Genomic DNA, 17,590 nt, shown 5'->3' on the forward strand with positions numbered 1-17,590 from the left:
CTTGGATTAGGAGTTATCACAGATGTTTTGTTGGACGTCCAAGCCGTGGCTGAGGCTGCTTTTTAACGCATTCTCGTCGCATATGGAAGTGTTTACATCGGGGCAAAACAAAAACTGTTTTAGGGGTCGGAGCCTCTCGAGCCCACAAGATTGAATGTGGGATGGTGCAGGGGGGAAAAAATCCATTATATTTTTCAGGCTCACACAAAAATCATTGAATTATGTTAAAGGCAAACTTCCCCTCTGACCGCATCTTTAACTCACATGTGTTTTATATTGGAGCCACCCTCAACTAATTCCTGTCCTCCTCTTTTTCCACTTGGAATAGTGGCCACCTGGAATGCATTCTTGCATGACCAACACGATGACAAAACTGAGAAATCAAAGTTTTATTTCACCCTGAAGCATGTCTATTTGGTCACGCCCCTTCATACATTTGCTTGCCTGAGTAATGAAAAAAGGGCTGCTCATCTCTTAGTCTGCTTCTTGTCCTTGAATCAAAGCCTTCGCTTTGGTATTTGGAACAACTCTGAACTCATTTTGATATCTGGATTTCCTCAAACGTGAATAAAAATTTCAAGCTGGCTTAACAGGCCATGCTTTCCATTAGACAACAGCTGGACCTGCAATAGCCAGCTGGCCACATGTTTCTCCTTGGACTGTCTTGCCTCATCTCTATTTCCCAATACTAGTACAGAGCTGGATGGGTTGGAGCAACTGGGCTGGCTTTCCCCAATGACAGGTAAAGATAGACACTAGTCCCATGCAACCCTGCAAGGACAGGTGAGTACAAACAATATATAGATGAAAATTAGAGCACAATTGCAGAGTAGAAGATAAAAGACACAAAGATTTTCCAATATAGAAGTATGAATGGTGTGCACTTATATTCAACCTCTTTAACCACTAAAAAACATCCACTACCACCAATCTCCTTCATTAGCATCCCAGTTATTAAGCATGTATATAATTTTATCTCAGTATAAATACAGTTATTTTGTGTTGGTCATAAATGTTAGAGAGAATTAGAGAACAAACAGCATTCTGAAGAAAAAGTAACACAACAAACAGGTGAATGAAAAAGACAAATAATTAAATTTTCAATTAATTATCTCAAAATAGAATTGCTCTGGCACAACTGAAAGCCTTCCAAGACATATACCTATAATAAGTGACCGTGCAAGGATAGTATCAAAAACAGAAATTGTCCATTTAGAGGAGCTGCAAACAGCCAAAGTCGAGGTGGAAGAATATATTGTGAGAAAAATCAGCAGTAGTGCTGATTTAATGGAGGAGTGGCCATAAAGTCTTGCTTGCAGTTTTCTACAAGCCACAAGATCGTCAAAGTAAACATGTGGAGAAAGACCCCCAGATCGGGCATCCAAAACAGAAAAAGTAGTGAAAAACTAACACAAATCATAGTGATGATATAATCTTGTAAAGCTTTTGTTCATCAGACAATGATGGTCAGAGTCAATGAGACAGCCTGGTTAAGGCGGCATAAGACTTCAGGCTAGGATTGAGGTTCACTTTCCTGCAAGATAACAACACTAACCAAACATCCAGAGCTACATTAGAAATATTTAGACCAAAGCATTTTCATTTGTTAGAAAGCTAACAATTGCAGCAGCAGCGAAATGTGGTTCGACAAAGCATTGACTCCTGCTACAACTTTGTGTTATTCTATCCATAATTCCATTCAAATAAATTGAGGTTTATGGTCTCAGCAAATGGTTAAAAAGGTATGGGAGTTTAAACATTTCTTTAAGGCATGATATGATATAAAGTCTTGGGGTGATTCTTGCTTCTGAGCACATAGGCCTTTTTTGAGCCTTCAAAAATTCTAAAGAGAAATAAAAGAAGACCTTTTTAAGGACTGCATGAAGGTCTCTTTTACAAAATAGAAAAAAAAATTGAGATAGTTTAAACTTTTCTGTACCGTAGATTTGTCTAACATAACTTTGCTCGAGAATGTTTACAATTACACAGTAATGGATCGTCAGAGACTACAGCCAAGTTGTCCAATACTGTTAATGTATTCTCTAAAGACAGTCCACACCCCAGTTCTTCCTTGGCCTGTAGCTGGAATGAGTGGGTGAGTTGGCTCATGGTGAGTATAGAAGCTGTCTTAAATGGCTTTTTTAACCGTGAGTAATGACGGCACATGTCCCCTTGCAACAGAACAGCACTACATTGAAGTCCTCCATCGTCCAACCTTTTTTTACAACTCGCTCTCCTCCTTGTTTCTGAACACTGAGAGCAAATGTTATGTCAGGACCAAGTGTCCATCTGCACAGCACACTAGGAAGGCTTTTAATCTTTCATCGTTTGCGAGTCAAATCCTTATTCTTGCTTAAAGGGTTTAATTAAGGGTTACAAGAAGGTCACATAAGAATCAAACACCAAGAACACACAAATAATGCAGAAACTCTATTCAAAAGATAGATTATTTTTATTTAGATAATAATTTGTAAATACTTCAGGAAAATTTGCAATCTTCTGCCTAATTCTGTCTGCCAGAGGAAAAGAAAATCCATCTGGACCTTTTGCTAAGCTCCCCCCGGAGATCGAGCTCTGATGCTGACTACAAGCTGCAAATCACCTTCTAAGCATAAAATGATGAACTAATGTGGGAGGTGTTTGATGTTTTCAAAAACAAAAACAGCTGTAAATGAGATATTCAGAGTTTGTCTTGTTACTGCAATTAAATGACAAGTTGTTTGGGTCTGACTGAGAGGTTGATTTTAAAAGTTTCTTTAAAGTTAACGCTGGTCTTCCACATTGCCGTTTTTGTTTGTTTTGGGGGGGGTTTAAGTTGGTGAAGACAACCACAGACTATGGCTATCAGCAAGAACTAATTTCTAAATAAGATTAAACCTGATTTGGAAGAAAAAAACACACTCCCAGGGTTATGACCCCAGTCATGTGATGAGCTATACAGCCATGACTATAACGGCTGTGCTTGAGAAGATATCTGCCATTTCAAACTAAGTAAAAGGTGTTTCTTCTTTGACAACAAAAAAAAAAGTATTTTCTTTGGAAGCTGGTAGGCACTTTCATATAGTCACTTAGAAAACAAGCACAAAGGGGAATCTTTTAAAAATCTGAGCTGTTCAATGTTTTGCAATTTCTTAAAATAGACCTTGATTAGTGTCAAAGAATGTTGTTTTTTAGTCTGAGAGATAATTTTATTTTTGATAAGTTGAGTTTAGTACCTTCCACACCACAAGAAATTCACAGAAAATAAAACAAGAGGTAATTTGTTCCTGCTGTTAAATGTGCAACTCCAATTCAACCAAAGCAGTGGGGGAAAGGCACAGTTTCATAGTAACACATTTTGGATTAAGTTGTTTTTGCTCACTCTCTGCTTTTGTCAATTAGCTTTCTGTTCCTCCTGCAGTTTAACCAACCAACTAATTAATTATACAAATAAGTCAAATGCAAATTGCATCGATTAAAGCTGAAAAAGAACAAGATTAGAATTTCTTTTGGAATAATAATCGATCAGACAACTGAAAAAAAGTCCAGACATGTATTTTGCAAAAATCAATCTTTCAGGTGCACGCATGTGGATAGGACAACATTGCACAACTAAATCTAGACACAGCTATTCCTGCCCTATATTTCACATTTAATCTGGAGGATTTCTTGGCCTAGTGCACTGTGTAATCTTGTCCAGGGGCAGATGGCACTCGCACAGTGTCAATCAGATCTCCTGGATTGGGACAGAGGCAGAGATTTTTTTGGAGGGGGGAGAAGCTGCCAGTCTCAGTGCCAGAATCAGCAGCTTTGGTGGATCAGGCAGTATCAGGAGCCTGAATACAAACAGTCCAGTCACTTTTCCCCCCCAGGACAGAGCTGAGGTCTACGCCGCATGCCTTTCAGTGCAGTGGTTGGCCTGGGACACAGTAGGAGACTACGATTAGGGCTAGTTTGCCTTGTTCTTTCTTTCTTATTATCGAAAAAAAACTTCATTTAGCCTTTTGGTAGGTGTTCACAGACATATTCATTGTACTAAGTTACTCTTAATATAACAGGATTTGAAACTGTGTTTATTTCAAGGGTGGCTGTTTTTCAATCTCTGTGACAGTAAATTCACAGGCTTAATATACTGTCACTGTAAGGCTAGAAAAATAAATTAGATTAAATATAAAGAAATACTTTAAGCCAAAATGTTGTACTGCAAGGGTCATTTGTATGTCAATGCTTTGATTTGTTTTCTAACGTTTTCCGTAGAGTGTGTTTTTGTTGTTCCAAATTGTTAATTAACCCTTAAGTTAAAAAAAACAAAAACAGAAACATGTTAGCTGCTATCCGTTCAAATTAATGGAGTTAAAGTTAAATGAAAATGTTTTTATCTTCACGCTTTTCATTGGGTAAAAAAAGAAAAATAGCTTTTACAGAAACCACAGTCTGCTTGCACTGTCCATGGTAGATTATGGTAAGCATTCATCTTTTGAATTTTTTGCCCAACACACACATCAACATATTGTTTCTTGCCTTGTGTGGCAGCAAATTCTCTCTTGATGCTGGAGGTATCTAATCAACTTTAGAGAAGCATGATTTATGCTGAACACATTGTTATATTCAAAATCAGTCAGATGGGCGAACTTTTGAGATTTTCTTTGAGCAAGGAGATTTCTCTGTATTTCTTAAGAATGATATTTATTTAACAGTGACATTAAAATGAAGGCTTTAAGTGATCCACCGAGAGAGGTAATCGGTGTAATTAATTGAATTATTAATCACATAAATATATATTACCTAATGCCTTGAATAATGTAAAGAAACACAAATAAGTTAGAAAAAAGAAACTAAGTGAAACAACATTAATTCTATGCTGCAATTACTACCACAGGAAAGTTTTGTGACTACAGAATGGATGTTCAAATCATTAAGAAATCAATTGTTATTAATGACACTAATTCATCACAAGTTTATTCACTTGAGTATCTCTGAGGAATTGTTTGGGGGGTTTTCTGCCCTGAGTGAGTTCTCTGGTTCACTCTGTTTGAATCTCAGCTCCCTCCTTTGGCAGCATGTAACTCTGGGAAATAAAAGCAACCAATCAGAGATGAACTTCCTCTAATGTGAGACATGCATCATATTAAACAGCCAGTAAATAAAAATGACCTAAAAGTTTGGCAAAGACATTTTGACATGACCTGGAGAAAAAGTAGTTAAAGTAAAGTAAGGTCAACTCTGTAAAAGGTCAAATCTGATGTGCTCTTGTTCACCTCACAGAAAAGGCTTGATCTTTTCTTTGTGTGTTTTCATAATGATAAAGAACTAAGTAGCAACACTGTAAAACAATCTGGGCTTTAATTACAGACCTCAGTTTGGATGAGTTAGAGGAAGCCTGTCTGGTCAGACTGGGGAGTGAAATGGGAACCCATAAAGGGGGAAGATGAATAGTGCCTTAGGTGTCCCAGAGCAGTAACAGGAAGACTGGATAAAAGAATAAATGAGGCAGTAATGAAAAGACAGGATGGAGAACAAGCTGGTAAAAAGGAATGTTTAGAAGAAAGAAAGAAATTAATGACAAACTAAAGACGGTTCAAGTTGTCAGGCTTCTGACAGGCTCACTTGGAGGATTTTTAAACATTTGATGAGATAGGGCAAGAACTTGATGCAAATACATGTAAATTTTAAAAAATACAAAGGCTGCATATAAAAACTCATATGTCTTGTATATATTTGTTGTTTTTTAAAATACATTTTCTGGTTGCTATATTCTTTTTTATGAAAAACAAAAAGACACTGAACCTTTCACACTCAACTGCTTCACATAAAACGTATACTGAAATGTAAATGCCATCACCATGTCACAATCCGTACAGGAGGACTGCAGCCCGCTTTCCCATACGATGGAGCAGAAAGAGACACGGACAAGAGGAAGACAAAGAGCCAGAGGTGTAAGGAATGGCCAGGGGTTTATTCAGCTAAACATTTGCTTTGGCTGGCCCGGAACAGAGGGGGCGGCGCTCTGCCGGTCCCTTGACGTACATCAAGAGGAGCCCCTCTGTCTTCACCATAAATCTGAATGGGAGTGGGAGTTATCATGCTTTTCCCCCAGCCGTCCCCTCCTGGACTAAACCCTGCATTCTTCCCAGACAAACAAAGTAGCCAGTTCCCACTGCTCCGCGTTGGGAAAGGCGATGGGTTTGTCATGGAAAAATCCTGAGGCATCTCAAAAGCACTTCAGAAGTTCCCCCCTTACCCCCCACCCCGAGTACGCTTAAAGTTGCATCCACGCTTTATGGCTCAAAACTGTGGATTTACACTTGATTTTAGCTCCTGTGTGACATTAAAATTGCTTAATATTCAGCGTAATCCCCAGACATGTAGACAGTCTGAATTAGATTTGAATTTGGGGACCTGTTCCATAGAAAACCCTGGTAACACATTCCATAGCTTTCCTCCTCCCTCAGAGGGGCTCTTTTGTGCGTTCTGAAAGGCAGAAGGGTTACAGGGTTTCTCCCTTCAGGGTGTCAAGAATAATGCTCGCTCTGGTGACAATGACCTCACCCTGACTCCGTGATTGTGCATGCATTTATTTATTTATTTATTTTTAGGATCACAACTCGATTTGCATCTTTGACAGTGTGTGGACACAGGGACGAAAGAAGAGGCAGGAAGAGTTCGGTCAAGGATGGATTAAAGGGGGGAGGAGGGAGCAAGAGGAGCTGTAAGGATCCTCAGGGGAGAGGTATTTCTCTCAACAGTCTTATTGGCCTCCCTCCTTTTTACTGTCTGTCTTCTGTGAAATGGTCTGTACTTGACATCGGAGGGAGTCGGTGCTAATGTAAAACACACATACACACAGCCGGCATCAGGGAGCATTGGGCTACGACAGGAAATTCCTTTACATCCTTTTTGCTGACTAAGACCTCAGAGTGGGAACAGAGTAAGAGAGAATGTAACGTATATGGTGTTTGGTTATTTGGGGTCTGCGTAGGGCAGCATGTGCGAAAGCCATTAGCAGGCAGGCACAAGCATGAAAGACAAGCATTAAGATTAACAACGTAAGAAGATGCCACAAGAGAAGACTCTTTTGAACACAACTGTTAAGATTCTTACAGGTGCATCTCAATAAATCAAATATGATTGGAAAGTTACATTATTTCAGATTTCAATCCAACAAGTGAAAACGATGTTTTCATTTCCTGGAAACATAAAATAAATTTTAAAAACTTAAGTATTCCAAAGCTAAAATTTCAATCTGCTGAAAACAAGGTACTGTACTTTCTAAAGATGAAATATTTGTTCTGTCCATTAAATACATCGTTGGGTTTGGTGTCTCCCATCTTCTTCTCACAGATTCTCTAGCAGAAGTTCTCTTGGACTTGCCTTGATTTTAACTGACTGAGAGCAAAATCATTCAAAAAAAAAAAAAAAGAAGAAAAGAAAACTCAGCTCAGCTTAATTGGATCTGTGATTCTTAAACCACGTCTAGGATATCAAGAAAATTAAACTCCAATCTTAAAGAAGTTTTTGTGAAAAAAAAAAAAAAACATTTTAAAGGATTTTTAGTTTGGTATACGGTATTCCTGATTTGACAAGACCAAAAGTTCTACATTTTAGGATAAAGCTGAACCTGTTAGCCCAGATGCCACACAGGTGTTGAAATATCCAAATTACAAACTAAAAATGTTTTCATTGGTGAAACTTGCAGACAATATGCCCTGACAACTCTTCAAGTAAGTTTTAAGCTAATACTGTGTTTACAAATGTACCAACATTTTAATGAAACTGTTGGGGGGTAAAAAGTCTGCAGATGTATGGTGGATGATGTCAATGATCTTCTGCTGAACAGCTGACAAGTCAGCAGTCTCATCTCTATAACTGTATAGGCAATAACATAATATCTCTGCACTAAAGCTCTTTTTTTACATGGGTAATGTTTGAATTTTTTGAATAACTATATTATTATCTGTAAGACATACTCATAATTATCTAAATTAACATAAATAATATAGGTCAGAGTAGGTGTAATAAACCTATATAATGTAGTTTTTCAAATTTAATGACTGAAAGCAAGACATTTCAATACATTTCTTATTAGTCACTGTGTGTAGGGGGGTAGAATCTCCACCCTCCACATTTATTTAAAAATAAATAAATAAATAAAACCCAGACAGACATACTCAGACAGAAGCCATTTTTACCAGCAGCATCCATGTTGCAGAGGCAGCCAGCTGCACAGGTGTCCCTGCACCGTGACCTACATTTTACCCATCTCCAGTTCACATCCACACAACACATTCCCAAATCTTTCCCTTGATACAACAAGGCAAGGTAATTAATTAAGCAATTCCTTGTAGAAATGCGGAAACTGTAACACTAAATTATGAGAGAGGAATATTGTGGCTAATAAGATGTGAGATGGATGCTGCTGAAAGAAAAGGAGTGGCAAGATCTGACAGAGGAGCACTGGATGGAGCAACAGCGCCATCTGGTGGCTGGTTTTGTCATTATGAAGTTGATCAACTATTGCTGGGCAGTGTAAGAAGTTTCATAGTCCAGATGAATATTACTCCATTTGAAGGTCTGAGATGTCATTTTTGATTAAGAATACAACACAAAGCATTTAAACTGCTTTGCAGCTTTACATTATCAATAAACACAAGAATGCTAACAACGAGAAGTTTATCAAGAAATATTGTTACTCTTTGAGAAAAAATTCTGGATCCTCTTCTCACAATATGTTCTTGCAATAAAGAACAAAAAATGCACTGAATAGAGACCTACAGCTTATGTTAAACTGAGACTTCTTGTTTGCACACAAGCTTACTTTTCTGTTTTTATCTGCTGAGCCTTTTGTTCCATTTGGAGGTGAAGTGGTTATAAAGTGTTTATATTGTCAGCAGAAGTTCTGGAGATACGCACCAGTACTTCTCCCAACCCCATTATGTACAAGGGTTTTAGAAAATGGAGGAGGGATAGTTTCAGAAATGTTATATTCTAAGAAATACAATTATTCATTTTTTTTTACAATTACATTATTCACATGAATCATTTTTAGTCTTTAAATTACCAGAATTTGCACACAACTATATATTGTGCAAACATCTAACCAGAAATATGCGGTAATTCATGACAAGAATTATTAGTAGGCATTATTTTTTTTAATGATTATAATCATTTTAGAGATCAAGTAAAATACTTGTAAAATAATCCTGACAGCTCTGAAGACAGATGTGTGCAGAACAGCTGAAACTGAAGGAAATACACAGCTGAAAATTACAGACATGCAACAAAGGCTTGAATAACAGCCTAAAAACAACAAGTAAAACATACAACTCAACAATAACCATCTGTACAATGTTTTGCATATTGTCATTGCACAGACATGCAATCAAAAGCAGATAATTACAATAATTAAGCATTTATTCCAATATAAATATTACACCTCTTGGCTTAGTTTTCTCAATTACGGTACAGGTGAAAAGAAACAAAACAAAAACAAAAAACACAAAAGCGTGGAGCGTGCTCCTTGGTCTGCTTGGCACACCATCTGCTGAGCTTTCCCAACCAACAGAAAAACTTAATACGTTCTTTCTCAAATAAGTAAATAGAAAGAGATGCTACCCTTAAAGTCAAGGATCAGATATCATACCAGTTTGAATTCCTCATCATCAAATGTGACCAGTGGTGAATGATTTCTCTCTAATCACACAAGACATTCATAACCCATGTGAAGTGTTTGAAGGTGACACAAACTAATATACAGTCAGCAACAGGCTTAAATATTGAATTAAAGGATGTGAGGGAGCAAACGGGGAAGGGAAACATTTGGATCAAGTCGTCACACCGCTGTGTGTCTACAAGGCCTTAGGATCAAAGTCAAGAGGAATCCAAAATGAAAAGAAGGCCAGAATATTTGTTCCATTTTCCTGGATTCACTTGCATAATAAAGATGAAAAACGAGGAAAGACAGAAACATGAGATGGACCTCCATTCAATGATCGCTTTCATCTTATAAAGGTGACAAGCAGCATTAGTTTATGGCCATCTTGCAGCCCAAGTTTAAGACTCACGACATGAGATGTTTTTAATGGCATAAAGAGGAAAAAAAAGCAACTTCTCTTCCACTGCAAAGCTTAACTGACTTTGAATGCTGGTTAGCTTCAAGGTCAGAAAAATTGCAACCTGTTGTACAGTAGCGTCATAAGCTTTCTAAACGAGAGGAGACTCAGAAACCCCCTCTCTAGAGGTTTACCTGCTCTAATCTGACAGCTGACGAAGCAGTCCAGTTCTTATTGCCCCTGGGGTTTCTCTTTTCAACAGGTTTACCGCATGGTCCAAACCAGCCAGAAACCCCAAACTGGCAATCATGACAGGGTGACAGAGTGGAAAGAGTTAAAACACAAGAAGCACGGTTCTAGACTGCTTTGACAGCGAGACGTGTTTTGCTTGTGAGGCTCTTAGTCCCAGTTCTCCCAGTCTTCATCCAGCTGGTAAGAGAAGGAAGGAGAGAATTAGCAAAACATCCCCAACCTCCTGAATATTTATCTAACATATCTAACCAGATTGGCAGGATAGCGAGCATAAATTTATACACGAATGAGAATAAATGTATTTCTCTTCCTGCCTGCACAGACATGCAATCAAAAGCAGATAATTACAATAATTTTTTGATAACTAAAACATTTTAGTTGAGCTTAATCCAGCTGGTGTGTTTTTAAAATGATAAATGCATTCTTAGGACCTCCTTATTTTAATCATTTAATTTATCTGTTACTTAGTGTATTTTGTCCTCCTATGACTGTTTTACAGCATTAAATTGTTTTCTCTATTAATGTCATAGATTGTGAGTTTTGTAGAGGCTGCAAGGTGCCTTCGAGTCCCAGCCTGTGGTCTTTTTTACTGAGTTTTAATATTCTCCATGTGCATGTGTGGGTTCTCTCCGGGTTCTCCTTCCAGACTTACCTCTCCAGTATCCTCTATTTTAGACAGAGCCAGTTGAACTTCTTCTTCTGTCATGTCAAGGTCAAAGTCCTTCTCCCAGTCCTCGCTCACATCTGTGCTAGAGCCTGAAGGACAAAAGCCCAACAATAAGAAGCTTCTAAAACTTTTAAGTTCTCAGTACCAGGCAAGCAGTAACATGGCGTTGTACCTTTCTTGCCATTGTTGGAGGGCGTTGACTTTCCGCTGTCGGAGTTGAGCTCAAACACTCTCAGGTCTTGCGGCCCCTCTTCTTTCACCGCCTCTGGTTGTTTGGAAGCAGGACTTCGCACTGACGTCACAGCAGGTGACTCCTCCTGAGCCTCTGGAGGAGAGTCACTCCTTCCTGTCTTCTGCTCTTCTGGTTTGTTGTCGACCACTTCCTCCAACGTTGCTTCGTTCAGTTTCTTGGTGAGCTCCGTGGCGGTGGGCGGAAGCTGCACCTCCACCTGCGTCGGCAGGCTGATGCTGTCACTGCTGACTGAGAGGGTGGTGTTGGGCTCTTCGCTTGGAGAAAGGACAGGGCTCACCAGGGTGGTCTCAGTGGGAGCTGTAGAGCTGGTGGATGGTTTGGAGTCTGATGGGGATGTCAGAGGAAGATGAGATGGTGAAGCAGCTCCAATAAAATCATCTGAAATGTGATCAGAAACACCAGAATAGAGTCTGTGAAAGATTTTACATGAAAGCTGACAGATGTTTGTCGCCTGCTTACCTTCCTCCTCCTCCTCCCATCCAAGGGTCTCTATGTGAGCACTTTGCTCTGCTCTTTGCTTCAGGGCCACTCTCCTAGCCTCCTCCTGAACACAGCACATTTATTGCTTTAAATGTTACAAGATTTGATATTGATTTTGATATTTTACAGTCCTATTAAAAGTTTTACTTCAGCCCTCATTTCTTTATTCATTTCTAAACCTTAGAGTTTCTCAAACTGTCAAACTTTGTCTTTGCCCACAAGGCTTTAGTGGCAACGACTCTTTGTGAATCATATGCTAAGCCATTTTCAAAATTTTAGGTCACACTTTTCTTCTAAATGTGCAAGTGCTTCTACACAGAGCTGCAACAGCTTTGAAGAAAAATGTCCTATTTAACTGACTTTTACACATTTTGTCCTGATCAAAGGTATGAAAGCATCGTATGACAGCAGCGTTGAACCGATTAATCCAAAGTGAATAAACCAAAAAATCAAAGAGGGTAAAGGGGAGAGTATGCATTAGTAAAAGACAAGTTTGTGATGCTTGGCACATATTATGTATGTATTCTCTATGTCACTACATGATTCAAAATATGATTGGGTGTTTTTTTTGTAGTCATACTTGTGGAGATACTTTTGTAGCACAAGTATGTGATGATGCTGGTGCTATGTTTTATTTTTCTGAGATTTGTTTGGCTATTTTCATCGAGTGATTATGTTTGCACCTGGCTATATGACAAATTTTTATACAGGCACAGTAATAGTGATGATTTGCTACTGATTCTGCATGGTAAGGCTGTTGACATTTAATATAATGAAATCTGATACCTGGAAAGTGGTATCAGATTTCATTTTTCATAAGAAAAATAATTTGATGCACATCAGATTAGCAGCAATAAATATTCTGGTAGCATGGAGAAGACTCAAAATTAGACATTTTCAGCATCCGTGAGGTGTTGGATCAATCGAATTGCAACAGGTCAATTATTACAGTAAAACACGTTTTACCTCACCTGCTGGTCCTCAGTCTTAATATACATAATTCATGACATTTTGGCTCTTTTAAGAATCACTCTTTCAGAGAAATAAACATTCTACCTTTATGACAAGTTGCTGTCCAAGTGTTTAAAGATCCAATTTAAAGTTGGTTCTCTGCTATATATTGACAACACTGGTCACTATCTTGAGGATCAGAGCCTTTATATGCTTAAATTCCTGAAAATTCTGGGCAATCCCAGAGCTCTCCAGAAGATGTCACTCAACACATTCTACTAAAATGTTTGGCTGGCCTTCGTTCCAATAAAAAATTATCCCATATCACTAAGAAAAAAAAACAATACATAGAAAAACAGGTAAACATCAATCCTAAAGCAGCTGAAACCATCACAAAACACACAATCACTGGTTCTTTTTATGGGCACTTGACATATATCTTATCTTATTGTACCAGACAAATACATTTTCAAATAAACATGGCAGTTTACCTGATCGAGCTGGAAGACCTTGTAGAAATATCTCTGCCAGAATTCTGAATGGGACACAGCAGCTGGAACCTGGAGTGAAGAGAAACACCCTTTATTAAATATCTTCAATAACAAAAGATTAGCAGGAAGTTAAAAACGTTGAGAACTAAAACGAGATACCATTTTGGTGTAGAGAGCTCGTATAGATGGACTGTTGACCAAAAGTTCTGATATTTCGCCTTTCTTCTCATCCAGACTGAAACTGGACAGCCAGCAATCAAACTGCTCAGGAGGGCCTGCAGTAAAAAAAACAATGTCCGATATGTAGACAAAACCCAGAAATGTTTGACAATATCATTGTAACATTTAAATTTAAAATATAAAATAAGGTGGAAGTGTAATTAAAAAAACCTGATTTTGTTCTCTTCAAAATATATATCAAAGCACATCAGCCACAAAACAGACCACAATAATAGTTTAAATTGTAAAGACAATGTTTCAGGCCTCATAAAACTGCTTCACAAATCTCCATCTCACCATCAGGTTCATTGCAGTATGTAGCGGGGTCAGCCTGCAAACTGTAGAGACGCGCCTGCAGGAGAAGACACAAAACTTTTAAAATAAATGATTGCACAATGGTTGTGTTATTCACACGTACAAATCATGTGTTCACTTTCAACTGTTGGTTCATTCACAAACAAATTAAAACCAGAGGCACCCTCAACAAGCATACTGCTGAATCCTTCCAGGGGAATTTCTTAGAAAACCTGCACAGAAGCAGGTTATGTTCAGAAAAGTCTTTGAAAAGCCAGCTGTCGGGTTAGCGGCTGGAGAAGAATACCTGCTCAGGCATTTTAGTTTTTTATTGCCTTGTGTTTTATTAACCCATATACTTGAGAGTACCATCAAATCATACTGCCAGGAGAGTGAAGAGAAAGTGAAACAGAAAAACAATACGAGTCTCATAGGTTTTTATTTCTTTACTGTAACGGCACACTAACTCCTAAAACAAGTTTAAAGATGCCTGCTGAAATTGAAAACCATAATGTTTTGTGTCCCTGTGCAGAGAAAGAGAGAAGGAGAACCATGATGAAATAATGCTTCTTCAGAGATAAACAAAGAAAACAAAATGCCAAGCTGAAAAAAGGTATTACACATCACACATGTCTTCTATCAACGTTGGTCAAGTTTTATGTTCACAGATGTTGCTGAAATCCTGTGCAGCTCATCGGACTTTGCACCATCAATTTTTATCAGTTCTAACAAGTGATCTCTGATTTAATACTGCTGTCCATCACTTCAAGTCGGCCTCCTGACTGATTAAGTTGAAGAACCATCTTTACATTGTCAGGTATGCCTTTACTTTGAACACCAATTTTCAAGTCTTTTCACAAATTCTCAACTGGATGTAGGTGTTCATTTGACTGGGTTTTTGTCTTCGCTTTGCACATTTACTTTGCAAATTTTCTATTGATTTTTTTAAAAAATGTCTGAAACTGGTGCTGAATTAAGTCCTTGGACAGGTTTGTGTAGCTTTGAATGGTGACATGAATATCTTAGAATATGGGTGTCCAGCTCTAGTACTCAACGACCAGTTTTAGATGAGTTTCTGCTCCAATACAGCTGATTGAAACGGTCCAAATCAGCATGTCAAAGTTCTGCAAAGATCTGCTAATGAAGCATAATTTGATTCAGGTGTGATGAACCAGGGAAAGAACTAAGACATGCTGAGTTCGGATGCCAAAGCAATAGAAAGAATCAAAAATCTGATTTTGCAGTTTTGCTTCTTTATTGTTACAAGTATTCAATACTGACCTTAGAACTGTCGTAAACCTCTGTGGTTCCTGCTGGCGTTGCCACCAATGTGATCACATCACAATCAATGGTTTTATCAGGAGGTGGAGCAAGTGTGTCTGTTATCACCCCCAAGAAACTAGACAAGCTCTTCTTCACCTTCTCTGTTGTCTCAGAAGACCCTTCCACCTGGAAAGAAACATATATTAAGCAGTGAAAGTGACGAAACATCAGTCAGTCTTCATCTGAACACTTTAATGGCAAAATGACAAGGACTTACAGCAAGCTTGTTTTTGACAGCATTAGCTGTAGCCACAATCGAGCAGGCCGTGTCATGCTGAACCACAGTGGAGAACTCTGTCAGGTCTCGCTTTAGGAATTCTAAAGCCTCAGATGACTGAAGGGTAGTCAGATAAACAGAATAAGTCAGTGACTAAACTAAAAGGCAATATAAAAACATATTCAAAAGTTTAAAAAAATGGTAAAGTGCCCAAAGAAGTTCAAGAGAATTTCCATTTCACTGCATCATAACTTTATACCAACATCCTAGTTCAGCATTCATAGCCACAGAGATTGTGAGGTGAAGCAAATGTCTGTCACGGACATGTTCTTCCAAATGTGGTGTGCAAGCAATGAATTTGTATGCTCATTAACTATACGAGGTCTTGACAAAGATTCCAAACATTATTTGTAAAAAGGTAAATAAGCAGTCTGCTGGTTCACACCCAATGGAACACTGAAATTTAGGCACAGATGTTCTCCATTGTCGCTTAGAACCATTTAATTTAACAGTTTCGATTAATCTCATGCCAAATAAACACATCCATCCTCAAATTTGCCTCTGTTGGCTGTTGTGCTGCATATTTACATGAATTTCAACATACTAAATTGTCACAATTAATTTGACACAGGAGGCTAATTTGAAATATCAAAGTTTACAAGGGAAAAAAAAACTGTTTGGAGTAGAGAAGCCAATTGGAGTTACGGATGACAGTCTGCTTTTAAAAAAAAGGACAGTACTTGCTGTCTATTGTTATAAAATAAATATTTTTAAAAATCTAGGTCAAGCGTAATTGAAGCCATAAGAGGCTTTAGAGCTGCAGATTTAAGACCCCAGATCTAGATCCACACTGTTTTCAAACGTCTTTAACTTAATTATAACATATGAATCTATAAATGTCTGTCATTACACTAAGAATATTTAGAAAAACACTTTGCTGAGCGAATATTGGTCATCTTGTCAAAACTCGGACAGCAAATGAAAGGACATTATGTATCCCAGAATCTCACATTTTATAACTATAGTCACTCCCTTTAATGAGCAACTCAAATAAGTGATCTTGGTGTCAGTATCAAAATACCTTTGCTAAGCTCCAAAACAAGTTTGTTGTACAAATAGTTTCCCAAAAATAGCAAAAGAAAAAGACATTCACAAAGCTGAGCAAACACGTTTGCTCAGACAGAGACAGAAGAGAATAAATAACTGTATGAAACATCTAGACAGGTCGAGGCCGATGCGTCAGATAAAAGCAAAACATTCATTTATTTTAACTGTGTTAAAATAGATAAATTATTACCTTGTCTTTCACGGCCTGGTAGCTCTGCTGAAACCAACCTCCCCACCAGCCTTCTCTGTGGAAGACACGTTTTCGAGAATACCAGATATTTATTTAAAAACTAAATAATATGTGCGTGCTTACACGGTTTAAATGCGGCTACCCTCAGTGCTTCTGTTTGTTAAACACTGCTGAGCAAGATAATGTCTGTGCTAGCGTCAGCTGTTAAGACAAATATGCGATTAAACGTCAAAGAAAGCGATTTATTGCCACTTCGACTACTGAATGTGAGTAATTGGTGTGGAAACTACGAACGCGTGCAGTCTGGTGGGTTTGATTTGGAGATTTAAGCAGTTTTAATACTAAGCTAACGGGGCTAAGCTAAAGCGATCGCAGCTGTGTTTTGGTAAACAAATCCACTTCCTGAACTCAATTCTAAACCTGCAGGTCGCCATAGTAACCACACAAATGACCGACATTAACTCTCATGAGACACGCAATTCAGCAAGAATCAGTTCGGTTTAATATCACGCCGCTTTTACATAAAATAAGACAAAAAACAGCAAGTATTTTGCGACTTCTTACTCACCCTTCAGCCATCTTCAGACGATGACATCATCAGATTATAGTGAACTCCGACCCCCCCATCAGATATCAAAACTTTCCACGTCATACAGTCTGACGTGGACTTTCCCAGACACGCTTTTTTTCACTATTTCTGAAAAACCGTTGTATCAAACGGATACCCATCTTCGTGTTAAAAATTAAAAAATAATAATATTCTGCTGCGCCAACTACGGTGGCTGCAAAGAGCCAAACAGTTCGGCAACGCAAAAGCGGACGTCCTGACTTATTTGATGTTGAAAGCATAGGCATGAATATTTATAAATGTGTGTGGTTGAAATATACGTTTTTGGTCAAAAATACTCAATTGAAGGCTATTTCAAAGAGATATCTGTGTTAAATAAATAAAAAAGAATACACTTTAAGCATTTAATTTCAGATCATCTGAACATTAGTTTTGATTATTTCACTTTTCCTTCAGTGAAAAAAATAAGGAATCAAAAATAGAATGAAACAAAGAAAGGAATAGATAAAGGAACAAAGGAAGAAGGAAATTTAGACAAAATATTTGGTTC

At 38.1% G+C, this 17,590-nt stretch overlaps 1 protein-coding gene across 2 annotated transcripts; it reads right to left on the minus strand.

The window, feature by feature from the left end:
- Positions 1 to 9,106: 9,106 nt before the first annotated feature.
- bsdc1 (BSD domain containing 1) lies at positions 9,107 to 17,186 on the minus strand. Of its 2 annotated transcripts, none has more exons than XM_055038727.1 (11): positions 17,041 to 17,186; positions 16,473 to 16,527; positions 15,176 to 15,292; positions 14,917 to 15,084; positions 13,639 to 13,693; positions 13,282 to 13,397; positions 13,123 to 13,191; positions 11,660 to 11,744; positions 11,120 to 11,524; positions 10,933 to 11,036; positions 9,107 to 10,457 (listed from the first exon to the last, which is right to left on the minus strand). In XM_055038727.1, the coding sequence occupies exons 1-11, from the start codon at positions 17,049 to 17,051 to the stop codon at positions 10,428 to 10,430; spliced, it is 1,215 nt and encodes a 404-aa protein (XP_054894702.1). In that variant the 5' UTR covers positions 17,052 to 17,186; the 3' UTR covers positions 9,107 to 10,427. The 2 variants fall into 2 exon arrangements, with proteins under 2 accessions (XP_054894702.1, XP_054894701.1); XM_055038726.1 differs by having other exon boundaries at positions 11,120 to 11,578.
- Positions 17,187 to 17,590: the final 404 nt, after the last annotated feature.

This window comes from Poeciliopsis prolifica, unplaced genomic scaffold (genome assembly GCF_027474105.1).
Source record: "Poeciliopsis prolifica strain line A6 unplaced genomic scaffold, Auburn_PproV2 SCAFFOLD013, whole genome shotgun sequence".
NCBI classification, from domain to species: Eukaryota; Metazoa; Chordata; class Actinopteri; order Cyprinodontiformes; family Poeciliidae; genus Poeciliopsis; species Poeciliopsis prolifica.

What these genes read in the sequence shown, in the direction of transcription:
- bsdc1 (XM_055038726.1), bottom strand. An exon ending in AGGTCTTCCAGCTCGATCAG is followed by an intron (nt 11,745 to 13,122) that starts GTAAACTGCCAT and finishes TGCTGTGTTCAG; the next exon opens with GAGGAGGCTAGGAGAGTGGC. An exon ending in ATGGGAGGAGGAGGAGGAAG is followed by an intron (nt 11,579 to 11,659) that starts GTAAGCAGGCGA and finishes ATCACATTTCAG; the next exon opens with ATGATTTTATTGGAGCTGCT.